This window comes from Canis lupus, chromosome 17 (assembly GCF_048164855.1).
Source record: "Canis lupus baileyi chromosome 17, mCanLup2.hap1, whole genome shotgun sequence".
NCBI lineage: Eukaryota > Metazoa > Chordata > Mammalia > Carnivora > Canidae > Canis > Canis lupus.
Window position 1 is genome coordinate 1244373 of NC_132854.1, and position 17388 is coordinate 1261760.

The 17388-nt window shown below is 43.8% G+C and overlaps 1 protein-coding gene across 3 annotated transcripts in view; it reads left to right on the plus strand.

Moving 5' to 3' along the window:
* Positions 1–17388, plus strand: part of TUBGCP3 (tubulin gamma complex component 3) — an 83430-nt gene that overhangs the window by 55694 nt on the left and 10348 nt on the right. For all 3 annotated transcript variants that reach the window (XM_072782358.1, XM_072782357.1, XM_072782356.1), the window contains 3 exons: positions 1266–1401; positions 9238–9326; positions 9455–9586. In XM_072782358.1, the coding sequence (XP_072638459.1) occupies positions 1266–1401; positions 9238–9326; positions 9455–9586 (357 nt within the window). The remainder of the gene's footprint in view (positions 1–1265; positions 1402–9237; positions 9327–9454; positions 9587–17388) is intronic.

A 17388-nucleotide genomic window follows, 5' to 3' on the forward strand; every position in this document is an offset into this window, starting at 1 on the left:
TAACCATTCCTGTTTAGACATGCCGTCGTGAGTTAGTATTCAGCACCTGCCAAATACTGGCACAGAAAGGCCTACAGAAAAATAGACAGGTAGTCCTTGTAACACATGAGCAGTGCCAAGAATATACAAAATAAGAGAAGGCAAAGCAGTCTACAACGAAGTGCTAAAATTGCAAGGGTCAAATGATAAATATTCTGTCTGGAGAAGAGGGACATTGGTGAGGCCAGGGAAAAGTGTGTGGCCTGTGTCCTTGGGGGCCATGTGGGGTGTGGGACTAGCTAGGGCATAGGGAGTACCCGGGAGTGGTGTGAGGGGGAAGGTCTCAGGCTGAGGGGCCATGCTCCCGGGGTGGGGAGGGGCAGCCCAGAGCTGCTGGAAGCAGAAGTCCTACATGGGTAAGCTGTTCCTAGTTCTTTGTGCTGCGAGGGGAGTGTTGGTAATGGAGGCGACGCATTCCTTGTTTGAGGTGTCTGGAAAAGGGCAGACATGTGCCCACATCTGTTCTGCACACATTGGTGTCAGAAACATGTTTGGCTGTCATCTGCAGAAAACCCTGTTACGTGTATGCATGGGACAGATGGGCACTAGAAGATTATTTGTGGTTCACCTGACATGCGTATTTAACTGGTGTCCTGTGTTTTTATTTGCTCAATCTGGCCCCCATAGGAGGGAGGCGGGCATGGAAGGAAGGCCTCACCCCACCCCTGCCCATGGGGCTCATCCTCCTGGGATGTGACACCGCTGGCCACTTTGCAGTGAAAGAGCCATAAATACGTATGTGAAAACAACCCGGAGCCCTCTTTACAGGCTGGAGATTGTTCCAGGCCCATCCTCCATGAGATTTGCCACCCTCTTATCTCCCTCAGGTGGGCTCGGGTAGCAAAAACTGCTACGGAGCCAGAGCTGGAGTTGGAGTTAAGAGTCCACATTTTCGACTATGGTTTAGGCTCAGAGTCCCGACATATCATTTCCTAACCGTGTAACCTTAGGCCTCTGTTTCTCAGTCTATAAAATTGGTATAAAAATATCTACCTGCTGTTCCTGTGAGTTTGCTTGACATGATGCTTAGCACATCAGTAATGATCCTTTCCTGAAACTTACTATAGTAATTGGTTGTGTACAACGTAGAGTTTATTAGAGTTGATTGTGTATGCTTTGGCTTTTTTTGCTTAAAGATAAAAAGATGAAAGGTGGAGACCTGTCCAGGGGGGGAGGGGGGCTTCCGTCACAGAGTACTACAGTCTGTCTTGTGCTGTTCTTCACAGGTATTTACCCGAGAGTGTATGAGCCACTACCTGAGAGTATTTAACTTCCTCTGGAGGGCCAAGCGGATGGAATACATCCTTACTGACATTCGAAAGGGACATATGTGCAATGCAAAGCTCCTGAGAAATATGCCAGGTAAATGCACTGCTGGACAGTCAGGGGGCCTGCGTTGCAGCCTGGCAAACAGAGGAGTGGATTCATGCTTTTGGATTTGGCTTTTGTGAAAAGGCTCATTTGTAATATTGCTTATCTTGATTTCTGTGCAAGTCAGAATATGAGTCAAATTAGATTGTTTAGATCATGAGGTTTTTTTTCAGAGTCACATTCGTTAGTACTCTAGTGTTTACATATGGATTTTATTTTGATTTTTAAGGAAAGAAAGCTGCTTAATAAATTGCTGGTTCACTTAAAATTCACCTAGTATTTTGATTAAGGTCTATTTTGGAATTGCTTTAATGTTTGTTTTGGTTCATAAACCAGGATGTGGAAATATTTTGTAATATTACTTTGTAATTATAAGCCATAATAAAGATTCTCATGTCAGCTAGCCAGGTTTATTTTAATGTTATGAATACTGAATAATTTCATTTATGGATAATTTTGAAATCTTCATATTGAAATTCATTTGGTCAGAACCTTTGAGAAAGTATTTCAACGACGTTTCTCTAAAGAGAAGTGACACTTGTAGGTTCTTAATCTTTTGGTGAAAGTGGTTATTGAAAAAGGAGCCATTGATTGAAGACAGGCACGGGTCATCTGTACATGTTTACTAGGTCAAGGCTGATCCTGGAGCAGCTCCCAGAGTTCCAGAATAGGTATACCCAGAAGCCGGGGGCCTGTGTGTTGACATATATTCTGTGTCCCATGCTTTCTGAATTCACAGCTGGTCTTTTCCTGGGGATCAGGATCCCCTTACGTTCCTTGCCTTGCTTTCTCTGGACTCACTTTGTAGAAAATTAATAATAAGGAGCCTCTGATATAGCTGGGAAAGAAGCAAGAGAGAATGTTTTCCTTTAGATACCATAGTGGTCGTGGACAGGAAATACTGTCTTGGAGCATTTCCAATCCATGAGGGCTGCCTGGCAGAAGGGCTGCTTTGTGATGGCAGAAGGAGGCATCCGTCACTCAGAGGACCTCACGGTCTCCTGCTCTTCACTGTGTCCCTCTTTCCCATGGTGTGTTGCGGGGTGACTCATGCAGTCCACCGGGTGCTCGCTGGTGAACTGTCCTGTTGCCGGCCTCACACCCTCCCCTGGTGGCATCCAGGCTGTGGCGTGAGTGGTGTGGTGCCCGCGTCCTCCCTCCTTCCTGATTTGGACGGTCTCTGGGTGGTGTGTACGCTCTGTCACAGGGAGGCCTCTGGCTCTAGCTGTTAGCTGGTTGTGACACATTGCTGATTTCAGTATCATCTCACCAGGGTCAGCATGAATTTGCTCTTCTCAAGTATTGGAGTAGTCCGCAAGCTTTTTTCTCCTCAAGTCACAGACTTCTGATTGATTTTCTGTGTGTGGGAGAAGTATGCTTTATCTTGTAGAGCATTAATCACGTTAACATAACTTCATGGTGTTACAGAGAGCTTTGTGTTAGCTTCTTTCACTGACCCTTTCTTTGTCACTGAAACTTCTCCTAAAATATTTATAATAGCAGAATATTCCTTCATGTGTATATATTTACACTGTTCTATCTTTTCTCTTTGACATGTATTCTGTATTCTTTTTTCCCATGAATATAACTACTGCCATAAAGTTTAAGCATATATTTATATGCATCTAAATATTTCTTTAGATGAATTAGAGATGGAATAGCTGAGGTAGCAGGTATTGATTCTATTTTTACTTTACATTTGCAAGCACTAGTGCTCATACTTCAACTCTGAGTGTACGTCATCAGATGGCGTCAGGGAACGAGGTGCTGATTGAGGGCACATGCGCACTAGCAAAGCCCTCTGCCTAGCGGCTGGCTGTATTACTCTTGGTCAGCTAACATCCATTTATTTGAAAAATTTTAATGCTTTTTAAATGGTGAGTATAAACAGTTTTTTTGTCATTTGTGTTTCTCTTTTCGGGAAACTAGTTTTTTACTCATGTTTCTGTTGGGGTGTAATATTCTTTTAGTTATAAGGAATATTTTAAAGTTGTTAGTGTTCAGGCAACTAAATGAGCAGAAATCAACTAGCTTTTGTTAATACAGCAAATTTAGAAACATCCCGCCAACTATAAATCTGAGGCAGAAATACAGAAAGATTATTTAAAGTGTTCCTGTAAACCACCTTTGGAGCTTTTCACACATGTGCAGTGTGTATAACAGGCTTGGTGAATGTGTACAGGATCATTAATTAATTACCACAAATATCATTTGAAAAATATTTATCAAAATATTTTAATAATAGTGAATAGTTACACTTGAAAATTATTTGCTTAGTATAGGAGTTTTCGGTATTGGTCTCCCAAGATGTTTATGCCTGTTTTTATATATTTGTCTTTCAGCTAGACAAAAAACAATTGTTGATACGAAAATTGTTTAAAGATTTGGGTTCTAAAAAAAAAATAAAAAAGATTTGGGTTCTAGTGGTATGGAGTCTTTTTGTTGTTGTTGGATTCAATTAATCTAAAAAGTATTAGAATTAGTGGCAACTAAATTTGTATTTCATATTGCAGCTAACTAAATGAAATAGACAAGTATGGTTAAATGAGCTTGTATTCTTTCTCTTCTTTTGTGTACCGGAGGGACCTAGATGGAGGTCCCTCCCACCTGGGGAGTGGTATTAAAACGATCTCCTTTTTGGTCCTTATTAGAAATAAAAATGAACGTGGTGGAGGTGGGAGATGCGCCACCACAGGCCCTCTGCTACATTTTGTTGGTGTAATTGGCAGCTGTTTTTCTTCCTTGTGATTAATATAATGATAATGTTCATCCCACTGTGGACAGTGTTCTAGACTGCAGAAATGATAACTTAAAAAGTGAGTAGACATTTTTCTCTTCAGAGTTTCTCTCTATATGTATCATCTTTGTCTGCATGGATGAGTAGGTGCCCCCCCGGTGATTAGAGATTTATATGGAGTTCCCTGTGCTGGACCGGTAAGCCATGTGGTTCATGGTCAGCACAGATGCTGAGCGGCACTGGCTAGGTGAGTCTGTAGGCCACCAGCACTTGGCTGAGGCCATGAGCTCATTTCCTTCCTCTGCCTCAGTTCCCTCATCTGGGGTGGGACAGCAGCGCTTGCTTCCTGGGGTCACAGGGATTGAGTCTGAGTAGTGCACTTACCTGTGCTGCCCAGGGGTGGGGGGTCTCTGTGCTGGTGTCATTGCTGCCTGCCTGGCCATATGATGGACAGCTAATGGCCTCTGCAGGAGGACCTTCGTGGTGATTAGAGATTCCACACAAAGGAGCTTTGGAAAGTCCTGATTCCTACTAACTTCTTTGAACCCTTAGCTTTGAGAAATAAATGAGATGGGTAATTTGACCTAGTCACTTAAATACAGTAGCATTAGTTAGAAATGCAGGCTGAAGGAGGTGATTTGCAATTGTGAAGAAACTGTTTTAGGGTATTTTTTTTTTAAAGAAACTTTAAAAAAAAATCATTTTAACAACCCTTCTCACTGTAGCACCTCCAGATGAATAAGTGCGAGTTGGAGATGGCTCAGCCTTTTGGTGAGTCTCTTCCAGAGCCTGCCTTGCTCAAATCAGGCTTGAAGTTCTCCCAGCATCCCATAGAGGGCAGCACAGAATTACAAATGTGGATCTTCCATTTCCATCCTAAAGAATCTCACAGAAGAACCTTTCTTGGTTGTGTGTATGAAGTTGTCTGCTGTGAAATTAGCCTAGTGAGAGACGTATTATGTTTATGTAGTTATTGGACCTCAGTGCAAGTGTTGCTTTGCTTTTGAGATTCTTTATTTGTAGGTCAACCACAGCCATAAAAACACAAGCACTTATATGTGAAGTATGTATTAAATGTATTTTCAGGGTGCTGAGTAACAAGATCCAAGGGGTATTTCTGGTGTAAGTTAGATTTTTTTAGGCATTAAAGGACCAAATTGTCCCTTACAAATTCATTGTATTTATGAATTGGGTTCCTAGTCATTTGTTAGAGAGCAACTAGGCCATGAGAGGTTCTGAGTACAGTGTCTAGGATGTGACTTCCCATGTGGGGAAGACTTGCAGCACTATAGGGACTTCAGACTTCGATTATATGAGTTGTTAGGTTCCTTTTCAGTGTGCAGTGCCTCTGAGCAGTGGCCACAGGTCCCTATACTCAGAAGTTTTATTTTGGAAGAACGTCATTAAAGATGCTATTTTGTATACTCATTTATAAAAGAAAAGATGATTGATTTCTCTAGAAGGAAAATAAAGTATTTGGTAGTACTTTACACTGTTAAAGGGAAGAACACCTCTTTTAACATTGTTGCTAATTTGCCTTGGTCAGGGAAGGCCTTTGAACAGGATGTGCGTTTAAATAGTCAAAACACGGGGGAATACACTCATCCACCTTAATTTTTGAGGACGAAGTCACTCATTCAGCAAATGATTGTTGAAGGCCTACTTTGTGCTGCCTATTCTTGGTATCCAGTGATGGACATGACAGACAAGGCCCCTGCGGTGGCTATGAGGGCAGGATGGACATTTATTTTTATTTTTTTTAAAGATTTTATTTATTTTTCATGAGAGACACAGAGAGAGGCAGAGACATAGGCAGAGGGAGAGAAGCAGGCTCTCTATGGGGAGCCAAATGCGGGACTCAATCCCAGGACCCCAGGATCATACCCTGAGCCAGAGGGAGATACTCAATCTCTAAACCACCCAGGTGTCCCAGGATGAACATTTAAACAAGAACTTAGAATTCCCTGTGATGAGTTGTTTGATGTGGAAGAGACCAGGTGATCTAGGAACATGAAAAGGACACACCTGGTGGATGTGGGTAGTGTTCAAGGGCTCCGCGGAGGCATTGGTGTCCAAGGCAGCACCTGGGTGGATGTGAGCATGTCAGTGAAGGAAAGGGTGTGGGGTGGGGAGGATGGGCCAAGACCCAGGTCTTGAGGGCTTCACAGGCTGGGTCTTGGGTAGTCTGACTTCAGTAGCAGAGGGAACCACAGGAGGACTTGCACCAGGGAGTGGGACACACTCAGATTTGTTTGGTTCTAAAAGCCACTCTGGCATCTCTGAGGAAAGTGGTTCTCAGAGGCAACATTGGAGGTTGGCAGAAGCATTGATTGTGATCCTGTGGAAGGGTGGCTGTGGTGGACACAGCACCCTGGGGCTGGGGAGAGTGCACGGACTTGAGGAGCTCTGGTGGGCAGGGCTGGGTGATTGGGCTCAGCAGGGCATTCACCAAGCCCTGAGCACTGGGGGAGGAACACTTTGGGAGTAATCCTTCTGTTTCAGATACATTAATTTGAGGTGTTTTTAAGAACATAATGTGACACATCTGGTTGGATTGATTTGATGAAGCCCAAGACAGATCAGAACCAGAGATAAAGATGTAGATAATTCTGGAAGCCATGGAATTGAGTTTGCCTCAAAATGGGGTGAGAAGGGAAAAAAATAGGTCTTGCAGCAAAGAGCAGCAAAACAGGCTCTCCTAACTGAGATGAAGAAAAACAACCAGAAAACTGGGCAGTGGACCTGGAGAGAGTCGTCTCTCTGAAGCCATAGAAGGAAGTACTTCAGGGAGGAGAGAACGCTCCAGTAAGGCCACACTGCAGGAAAACAGCTAAGGTAGAGACTGGTGACCAACCCCAGCTGTCCCTTGTATTTGGCGACCTGGGCCAGGGCCGATGTGACATCCCTGGGCAGAGGACAAGAGAGCTGGGCCCAGAGTAGCTTCTCGCCTGAGGGTGTGTCTCTTGGGAAGGATGGAGGGAACTGGTGGACGGAGGACTCCAGGGTAGTGGCAGCTGGAAGGTCAGGCAGAGAAAGGAGAGAGTTTCTGGGCACTGTGGAGAACTGGCTGAGGCCGAATGCCATGAATTCTAGGTTGTTTCTCTAGATGCTTCTGTTTTGTGGTCATTGAGCTGCATTTTCAACTCTTGACGTGGGTGACATGAGAGATTCTGGTGGATTAATGATGGGCGGTGGAGAAATTGTGCAGTGATGTAAATCCAAGATCATAAAGTGGAGTCAGTAACTTAGCCACTGTGTTATCAAACTGTGTATGCCACACAGAAGTTCCTGGTGTATGGAGTTCAAAGATGAAATGTGAAAAATGTTATTAAACTTGTATAACATACAACTAAAACCCAACATGTGATCCCGATAGTGCCGGATTGTCACTGGGACCTTGGTGAGAGCACCCCGGCGAAGACCCCCTAACCAGAGAGACACGAGCAGTAATAGTGTTTACTGGATGGATTGAGCTTTTTCCCTTGTGTACAGAACACTGGCTTTGAACTAGATGCTGAGATGAGCCACACAGATTTCTGTGTTCCTGTAACACACACGGGGCCTCAGGGACAGTGCTGAGAGGAGCTTGCTTACTGTCTTCATGCACGTCCATCAGGATATGCGATGAGGTCTACGATTTTGGCAGTGATGTTAAACTCTGGTAGAAGAACGTCAGGTTGGACAGGTATAAACTGCACAGATGGCTCAGTAGGGTGGATTGTGAGCCGAGGGCATCCACTGAGTCCATGCAAAGCCGCGCATCTTCAGAAGCACTCCTAATAGAGGGGACATTCAGAGACATGGGATACCACAGCGAGACCTGGGTGTCCTCATGTGTAGCTTGTAAAGAATCAGTGTGGATGGTGCACACCTTCATGCGTGTTGGATGCTTTAAGTATACACAGTCTCTCCAGGTAAGACTGCCTGGCCTTAGGGGGAAAGGTAGCACACTCCCTGTCACTCCAGCTCTGGAGTAAAGCCCACAGTGGAGGTATCAATGGCAGTCATTTCCTTTAGAAGCGTCCTGACATGGTGATATGGACGATTCCCACTTAACACAAGCTTTCATGGTGCTCTTTTATGCCAGAAATAATTTTTAGGTAAGTAGGCTCTGAATATCAGGTGAGACACTTCTGCCCCTTTGGTAGTTTTAGTAGGAAACTACATTCTTCTTTTTGGGCTCATAGATGAATTTGCAGCCAGTAGCCTGTTCTGCATGGGAGTATTTACCCCATCCAAGGTGGCCTGCTGCTTCTTCATGGGGCCCAGCAGTGCATACTGACCCAGGCCAGCAAAGTCCCCCCTCAATGTCAAGGGCAATGAGGCACTTCTCTTTTTTTTTTTTCTTACTCCTCTTTTTATGTATATATCCCCACTGTTCTTTTTGTCATGGGTTTCACTTCCTCATTACTCTTACGAAGGGACAAGAATGATTTCTTGAATAACTGCCTGCAGCAACAGTTGATTACCTAGGGAGCTAATTAACATCAATATGTCCTGTCTGACCCCTAATGAAACCATTCCTTTGGTGGCCCCCTCTGCTTGAGCCCTCTCTGCCATGGTCTCCCCTAATACTCTGAAAAATTAAAAGTATGAGCAGAGAATGGCTCCTCTGTGGTGACCTCCAAGCCTTTTGATGGTTTTATAGTCTTGCAAAGAACAGGAGCAGAGTCCCATTTCCTTCCTGCTTCATGTTTTTCTCAGGTAACAGGATCCCAATTGGGCCCTTAAGGAAATGGCACTTTTGTCTCCAGGTCACTGGGAGTTGTGAAGTCTTGCACAGCAGCAGCAGACACATGTGTTGTAAAGAAGTCACAGAACTGAACATACATTTATATCCGTATGATGAAATATGTCTGTTTAATTTTCAGATGCAATTATTTTATTTTATGCCATTCAGGTCCTTACGTTATGTAAAGTAATGCAATGTGATTAGACAGCTAAACCCTTGTGTAGCTCTAATGGCATGGAAATTAGTTACAGAAGTGCCACTTTCTATTTTAAGGGGTTATCAGTAAAAGCTAGTGGTTCTACAGGAGGGGAAATGTGTTTCTGTGGCATCTAATACCTGCTCTTCGGCTCTCTTGCAGAGTTCTCTGGGGTGCTGCACCACTGTCACATTCTGGCATCTGAGATGGTCCACTTCATTCACCAAATGCAGTATTACATTACATTTGAGGTACATTTCAGAGCATTCTTTGATGTTAGTTTAAATAAGTCAATGTTTTAGGCTTTTGTGGGGTGTCTTTTGTCAAAGATCCTATACCAGGATGACACAACCCTAAGTGTTGCATTGTTGTTTCCTAGGTGCTTGAATGTTCTTGGGATGAACTTTGGAACAAGGTGCAACAGGCCCAAGACTTGGACCATATCATCGCGGCACATGAGGTGTTCCTGGACACCATCATCTCCCGCTGTCTGCTGGACACCGACTCCAGAGTAAGACCCACATACCATTTACAAACAGGAACACAAATAATAATAGTCTTCTCCTCTTGGGCTCCTGTCACATGGCAGATCTTAGAAATCACCTGATGCCCACATTAGTAGTAACTAGGCCTGTCTTATTAATAATCTAAAGTTCAAGGTGGACCATTTCTGAGCAAAATTAGAACAAGAACATGCTCTGAAATGGATGTAAAAGCGGTAAAGCATATAATCACACCCATCTGTTTCCTCGGTGTAATAGTAGTGTCCCCTTGTGGGCTTCAGGAGACCTAGATGAACCACCATGATGGTTTTGTGTTGTAGACTGAGTAAACCAGGCAAGGCTGTGTGAGGACACAGCAGATAACCACCTGTCTGTAAGTTCAGGAAGATGAGGTGAAGATATGCAGGGCACTCCATGCCAGCCCTTCGTGTTCTTATCCAGGGATGGTCTTTTCTGTGTTTGCCATCATTAAGTGAGTGTCTGGCTGCATGTGTTTGAAAATAGTTTGTCTAGAAAAGTTTTTTTTTTTTTTAATAAATTTATTTTTTATTGGTGTTCAACTTGCCAACATACAGAATAACACCCAGTTCTCATCCCGTCAAGTGCCCCCTCAGTGCCCGTCACCCATTCACCCCCACCCCCCACCCTCCTCCCCTTCCACCACCCCTAGTTCGTTTCCCAGAGTCAGGAGTCTTTATGTTCTGTCTCCCTTTCTGATATTTCCCACACATTTCTTCTCCCTTCCCTTATATTCCCTTTCACTATTATTTATATTCCCCAAATGAATGAGAACATATAATGTTTGTCCTTCTCCGATTGACTTACTTCTCTCAGCATAATACCTTCCAGTTCCATCCACGTTGAAGCAAATGGTGGGTATTCGTCGTTTCTAATGGCTGAGTGATATTCCATGTATACATAGACCACGTCTTCTTTATCCATTTCATGTTTCGATGGACACCGAGGCTCCTTCCACAGTTTGGCTATTGTGGACATTGCTGCTATAAACATCAGGGTGCAGGTGTCCCGGCGTTTCATTGCATCTGTATCTTTGGGGTAAATCCCCAGCAGTGCAATTGCTGGGTCGTAGGGCAGCTCTATTTTTAACTCTTTGAGGAACCTCCACACAGTTTTCCAGAGTGGCTGCAGCAGTTCACATTCCCACCAACAGTGTAAGAGGGTTTCCTTTTCTCAGCATCCTCTCCAACATTTGTGGTTTCCTGCCTTGTTAATTTTCCCCATTCTCACTGGTGTGAGGTGGGATCTCATTGTGGTTTTGATTTGTATTTCCCTGATGGCAAGTGATGCAGAGCATTTTCTCATGTGCATGTTGGCCATGTCTATGTCTTCCTCTGTGAGTTCTCTTCATGTCTTTTGCCCATTTCATGATTGGATTGTTTGCTTCTTTGCTGTTGAGGTGAATAAGTTCTTTATAGATCTTGGAAATAGCCCTTTATCTGATACGTCATTTGCAAATATCTTCTCTCATTCTGTAGGTTGTCTTTGAGTTTTGTTGACTGTATCCTTTGCTGTGCAAAAGCTTCTTATCTTGATGAAGTCCCAAGAGTTCATTTTTGCTTTTGTTTCTTTTGCCTTCGTGGATGTATCTTGCAAGAAGTTACTGTGGCTGAGTTGAAAAAGGGTGTTGCCTGTGTTCTCCTCTAGGATTTTGATGGAATCTTGTCCCACATTTAGATCTTTCATCCATTTTGAGTTTATCTTTGTGTATGGTGAAAGAGAGTGGTCTAGTTTCATTCTTCTGCATGTGGATGTCCAATTTTCCCAGCACCATTTATTGAAGAGACTGTCTTTCTTCCAATGGATAGGCTTTCCTCCTATATCGAATATTAGTTGACCATAAAGTTCAGGGTCCACTTCTGGGTTCTCTGTTCTGTTCCATTGATCTATGTGTCTGTTTTTTTTTTTTTTTTTTTTTTTAATTTTTTATTTATTTATGATAGTCACAGAGAGAGAGAGAGAGAGGCAGAGACACAGGCAGAGGGAGAAGCAGGCTCCATGCACCGGGAGCCTGACGTGGGATTCGATCCCGGGACTCCAGGATCGCGCCCTGGGCCAAAGGCAGGCGCTAAACCACTGCGCCACCCAGGGATCCCTATGTGTCTGTTTTTGTGCCAGTACCACACTGTCTTGATGACCACAGCTTTGTAGTACAACCTGAAATCTGGCATTGTGAGGCCCCCAGATACGGTTTTCTTTTTTAAAATTCCCCTGGCTATTCGGGGTCTTTTCTGATTCCACACAAATCTTAAAATACTTTGTTCCAACTCTCTGAAGAAAGTCCATGGTATTTTGATAAGGGATTGCATTAAACGTGTAAAATGCCTGGGTAACATTGACATTTTCACAATATTAATTCTGCCAATCCATGAGCATGGAATATTTTTCCATCTCTTTGTGTCTTCCTCAATTTCTTTCAGAAGTGTTCTGTAGTTTATAGGGTATAGATCCTTTACCTCTTTGGTTAGGTTTATTCCTAGGTATCTTATGGTTTTGGGTGCAATTGTAAATGGGATTGACTCCTTAATTTCTCTTTCTTCAGTCTCATTGTTAGTGTATAGAAATGCCACTGATTTCTGGGCATTGATTTTGTATCCTGCCATGCTGCCAAATTGCTGTAGGAGTTCTAGTAATCTTGGGGTGGAGGCTTTTGGGTTTTCTATGTAGAGTATCATGTCATCGGCTAAGAGGGAGAGTTTGACTTCTTCTTTGTCAATTTGAATGCCTTTAATGTCTTTTTGTTGTCTGATTGCTGAGGCTAGGACTTCCAGTACTATATTGAATAGCAGTGGTGAGAGTGGGCATCCCTGTTTTGTTCCTGATCTTAGGGGAAAGGCTCCCAGTGCTTCCCCATTGAGAATGATATTGGCTGTGGGCTTTTCGTAGATGGCTTTTAAGATGTCGAGGAATGTTCCCTCTATCCCTACACTCTGAAGAGTTTTGATCAGGAATGGATGCTGTATTTTGTCAAATGCTTTCTCTGCATCTAATGAGAGGATCATATGGTTCTTGGTTTTTCTCTTGCTGATATGATGAATCACATTGATTGTTTTACGGGTGTTGAACCAGCCTTGTGTCCCGGGGATAAATCCTACTTGGTCATGGTGAATAATTTTCTTAATGTATTGTTGGATCCTATTGGCTAGTATCTTGTTGAGAATTTTGCATCCATGTTCATCAGGGATATTGGTCTGTAATTCTTTTTGGTGGGGTCTTTGTCTGGTTTTGGAATTAAGGTGATGCTGGCCTCATAGAACGAATTTGGAAGTACTCCATCTCTTTCTATCTTTCCAAACAGCTTTAGTAGAATAGGTATGGTTTCTTCTTTAAATGTTTGATAGAATTCCCCTGGGAAGCCATTTGGCCCTGGACTTTTGTATCTTGGCAGGTTGTTGATGACTGCTTCAAGTTCCTCCCTGGTTATTGGCCTGTTCAGGTTTTCTATTTCTTCCTGTTCCAGTTTTGGTAGTTTGTGGCTTTCCAGGAATGCGTACATTTCTTCTAGATTGCCTAATTTATTGGCGTATAGCTGTTCATAATATGTTTTTAAAATCGTTTTTATTTCCTTGGTGTTGGTAGTGATCTCTCCTTTCTCATTCATGATTTTATTAATTTGAGTCTTCTCTCTCTTCTTTCTAATAAGGCTGGCTAATGGTTTATCTATCTTATTAATTCTTTCAAAGAACCAACTCCTGGTTCTGTTGATCTGTTCCACAGTTCTTCTGTCTCGATTTCGTTGAGTTCTGCTCGAATCTTTATTAACTCTCTTCTTCTCCTGGGTGTAGGATCTATTTGCTGTTTTTTCTCTAGCTCCTTTATGTGTAAGGTTAGCTTTTGTATTTGAGTTCTTTCCAGTTTTTGAATGGATGCTTGTATTGCGATGTATTTCCCCCTTAGGACCGCTTTTGCTGCATCCCAAAGATTTTGAACGGTTGTATCTTCTCATTAGTTTCCATGAATCTTTTTAATTCTTCCTTAATTTCCTGGTTGACCCTTTCATCTTTTAGCAGGATGGTCCTTAACCTCCACGTGTTTGAGGTCCTTCCAAACTTCTTGTTGTGATTTAGTTCTAATTTCAAGGCATTATGGTCTGAGAATATGCAGGGGACGATCCCAATCTTTTGGTATCGGTTCAGGCCCAATTTGTGACCCAGTATGTGGTCTATTCTGGAGAAAGTTCCATGTGCACTTGAGAAGAATGTGTATTCAGTTGAGTTTGGATGTAAAGTTCTGTCGATATCTGTGAAATCCATCTGGTCCAGTGTATCATTTAAAGCTCTCGTTTCTTTGGAGATGTTGTGCTTAGAAGACCTATCGAGGGTAGAAAGAGCTAGATTGAAGTCACCAAGTATAAGTGTATTATTATCTAAGTATTTCTTCAGTTTGGTTATTAATTGATTTAAATATTTGGCAGCTCCCACATTCGGGGCATATATATTGAGGATTGTTAAGTCCTCTTGTTGGATAGATCCTTTAAGTATGATATAGTGTCCCTCTTCATCTCTCACTACAGTCTTCGGGGTAAATTTTAGTTTATCTGATATAAGGATGTCTACCCCCACTTTCTTTTGAGGACCGTTTGAATGGTAAATGGTTCTCCAACCTTTTATTTTCAGGCTGTAGGTGTCCTTCTGTCTAAAATGAGTCTCTTGTAGACAGCAAATAGATGGGTCCTGCTTTTTTATCCAATCTGAAACCCTGTGCCTTTTGATGGGGTCATTAAGCCCGTTTACGTTCAGAGTTACTATTGAAAGATATGAGTTTAGTGTCATCATGATATCTATTCAGTCCTTGTTTTTGTGGATTGTTCCACTGAAGTTCTTCTTAAAGGGAAATTTTAAGAGTCCCCCTTAAAATTTCTTGCAGAGCTGGTTTGGAGGTCACATATTCTTTCAGTTTCTGCCTGTCTTGGAAGCTCTTTATGTCTCCTTCCATTCTGAATGAGAGCCTTGCTGGATAAGGTATTCTTGGTTGCATGTTCTTCTCATTTAGGACCCTGAATATATCCTGCCAGCCCTTTCTGTCATGCCAGGTCTCTGTGGAGAGGTCTGCTGTTACACTAATACTCCTCCCCATAAAAGTCAGGGATTTCTTGTCTCTTGTTGCTTTAAGGATCTTCTCTTTATCTTTGGAATTTGCAAGCTTCACTATTAAATGTCGAGGTGTTGAACGGTTTTTATTGATTTTAGGGGAGGAATCTCTCTATTTCCTGGATCTGAATGCCTGTTTCCCTTCCCAGATTAGGAAAGTTTTCAGCTAGGATTTGTTCAAATACTTATTCTGGCCCTCTGTCCCTTTTGGCACCCTCGGGAACCCCAATTAAACGTAGGTTTTTCTTCCTCAGGCTGTTGTTTATTTCCCTTAATCTATCTTCATGGTCTTTTAATTGTTTCTCTTTTTCCCTCAGTTTCCATCTTTGCCATCAACTTGTCTTCTATGTCACTCACTCGTTCTTCCACCTCGTTAACCCTCGTCGTTAGGACTTCTAGTTTGGATTGCATCTCATTCAGTTGATTTTTAATTTCTCCCTGATTGGATCTAAATTCTGCAGTCATGAAGTCTCTTGAGTCCTTTATGCTTTTTTCTAGAGCCACCAGTAGCTGTATAATAGTGCTTCTGAATTGGCTTTCTGACATTGAATTGTAATCCAGATTTTGTAACTCTGTGGGAGAGAGGACTGTTTCTGATTCTTTCTTTTGAGGTGAGGTTTTCCTTCTAGTCATTTTGCTCAGTGCAGAGTGGCCAAAAACAAGTTGTATTGGGAAAAGGAGAAAAAGAGGAGAGAAAGAAGGAAAGAAAAGAGAAAAAGAAAAAAAAAAAGAAGAAAAAGAGAAAGAAAAAGAAAGAAAGGAAAAAAAGGGGTGGGGGAAGCAAACAAATCAAAAAGCAAAAAAAAAAAAAAAAAGAAAGAAAACACAGGAGTATCTTCTGATTCAGTATACTTTAGGTCCCTTGACTTCCCCCTGTAACTTGTCCATCTATTTGGTCTTCTGGGGGAGGAGCCTGTTGTGCTGATTTTCAGGTGTTAGCACTTAGGGGAGCTGCTCTGCCCCCTCCTGGTGCAGGGCTCAGTGGGGGTTGTTTACCCCGTGAGGCCCCAGGAGGAACAACCACGGTGGCGGTGGCCAGCTCTGGAGCCCTGGATTCAGCCCCCGTAGGAACTCCGGAGCTCTCCGCCTGCAGGGCCTGGAGGCTCCGGGGCAGGGCCGCTGATCTGCCCAGCTCGGGGCAGGAGTGTCCTTGCTGTCCTGGGCCCTCCCGGCCTCTGCCTGTCCTGGGGGAAGGCCGGATCCTGGGCTGTGTCCCGGCGCCCTGTGCTCCTGGGTCTGCACTATTGGATTTGCGCTCCCGCCCCGCAGCCCCCTCCGCGGAGCCGCTGCCCGAGCCCCTCCGAGCTGCTCCGGGTCCAGCCGTCCTCTAGCTGCAGCCCTTCAGGGAGCTCGGTGCACTCTCCCTGGGGCGCAGTTGCTCTGTTACTGTCCCAGGGAGCCTGAGGGCATCCCCGCCCTCCTGGGGTCCTGCTCCACCTCCCTGTGAGGCCTTTCCACCTGGGAAGATTGGTGTAGCTCCTGCTTCTCTGGGACGGAACTCTCCTGTCCTGGGGGTACTCGCGGGGCCCCTCCCCCTTGGATGCCTTTTGTTTATTTATTCCCCACCCCCCCACCCCCACACCCCCCACCCCCGACTTCCTACCTTGATAGAAGCGCGAACTCTTCTCACTGTAGCATTCTAGCTGTTCTCTCTTTAAATCTCAGGCCGAATTGGTAGATTTTCAGGCTAATTTGAAGGTTATCTAGGTAATTTGGTGGGGACAGGTGATTTGGAGACCCTACTCTTCGGCCATCTTGCCCCTCCTCCTCCTGTCTAGAAAAGGTTTAAGTGTCACATGGCCCCAGCTTTGTTGCTCATGTTGCTCCCTGTAGACCCTGTTCTGAACGTTGCTGTTCCACGTGACCAAGCCTTGTGGGGTTCTGATTTTATTTTGATGTCTGGGGAAGCAAGGAACATGTTTTCAATTGAAACAAAGATACTGTGACATAAGAGTCAAAATTTCATGTGCCGTTTTTGACATTCAGTGTGTGACTTCAAAGAAATTTCTGGCTCGTGGAGGGCTGCATCAGAGTCTACCAGCAGCCCCCTCAAGGGAATGCACTACTTCACAGAGACTGTTCCATTAGCAGATCTGGGTTTTCCAGGCATGGCTGGGAAACAGGTACTCAGGATGCCAAATTTTATTACTAAAACTGCCACTCATTTGTGTAAAAAATTGCCCAAAGATGCTTCTATACAGAAAGCTTTTACAAATATATGGAAACAATGGCACAAAAGTAATTTAAGACCCTTTGGTTATAATGAATAATTTAAGAAATAGCCACCTGCAGCCTTTTGGCCCTGGCTGCACTTAGTGAGCCACTCTGTGTCGGCAGAGCCCGTAGTGACCGTCTCTGTAGGCTGTGTGTCTGTTGGCCAACAGGCCTTTTCCTGTGCTGTTCAGATGAGTTGGTGTAGTAACACAGGGGATGCTGTTGCCTGGGGCTCTGTGGGCACAGTGCTGTCCTGCGGGAAGAGGCAGAGACACTTGTCTTTCTCATGCAGGTCTGCGAGAGGTAAATGGTAATTCACAGGAACCGTTCTATCATGGTGCCTGACTCATGACTTAAGTTAGTTACTTCTGTTTTTCAGTGGTTAAAAGCCCTGGTGTGTATTTTACAGAGCTTTAGTGTGGTTCAGGTCTGTGCTTTTCAGGGAACATGTGAACTTCCAAGGTATGCTCCACACTGACAGCAGGCAC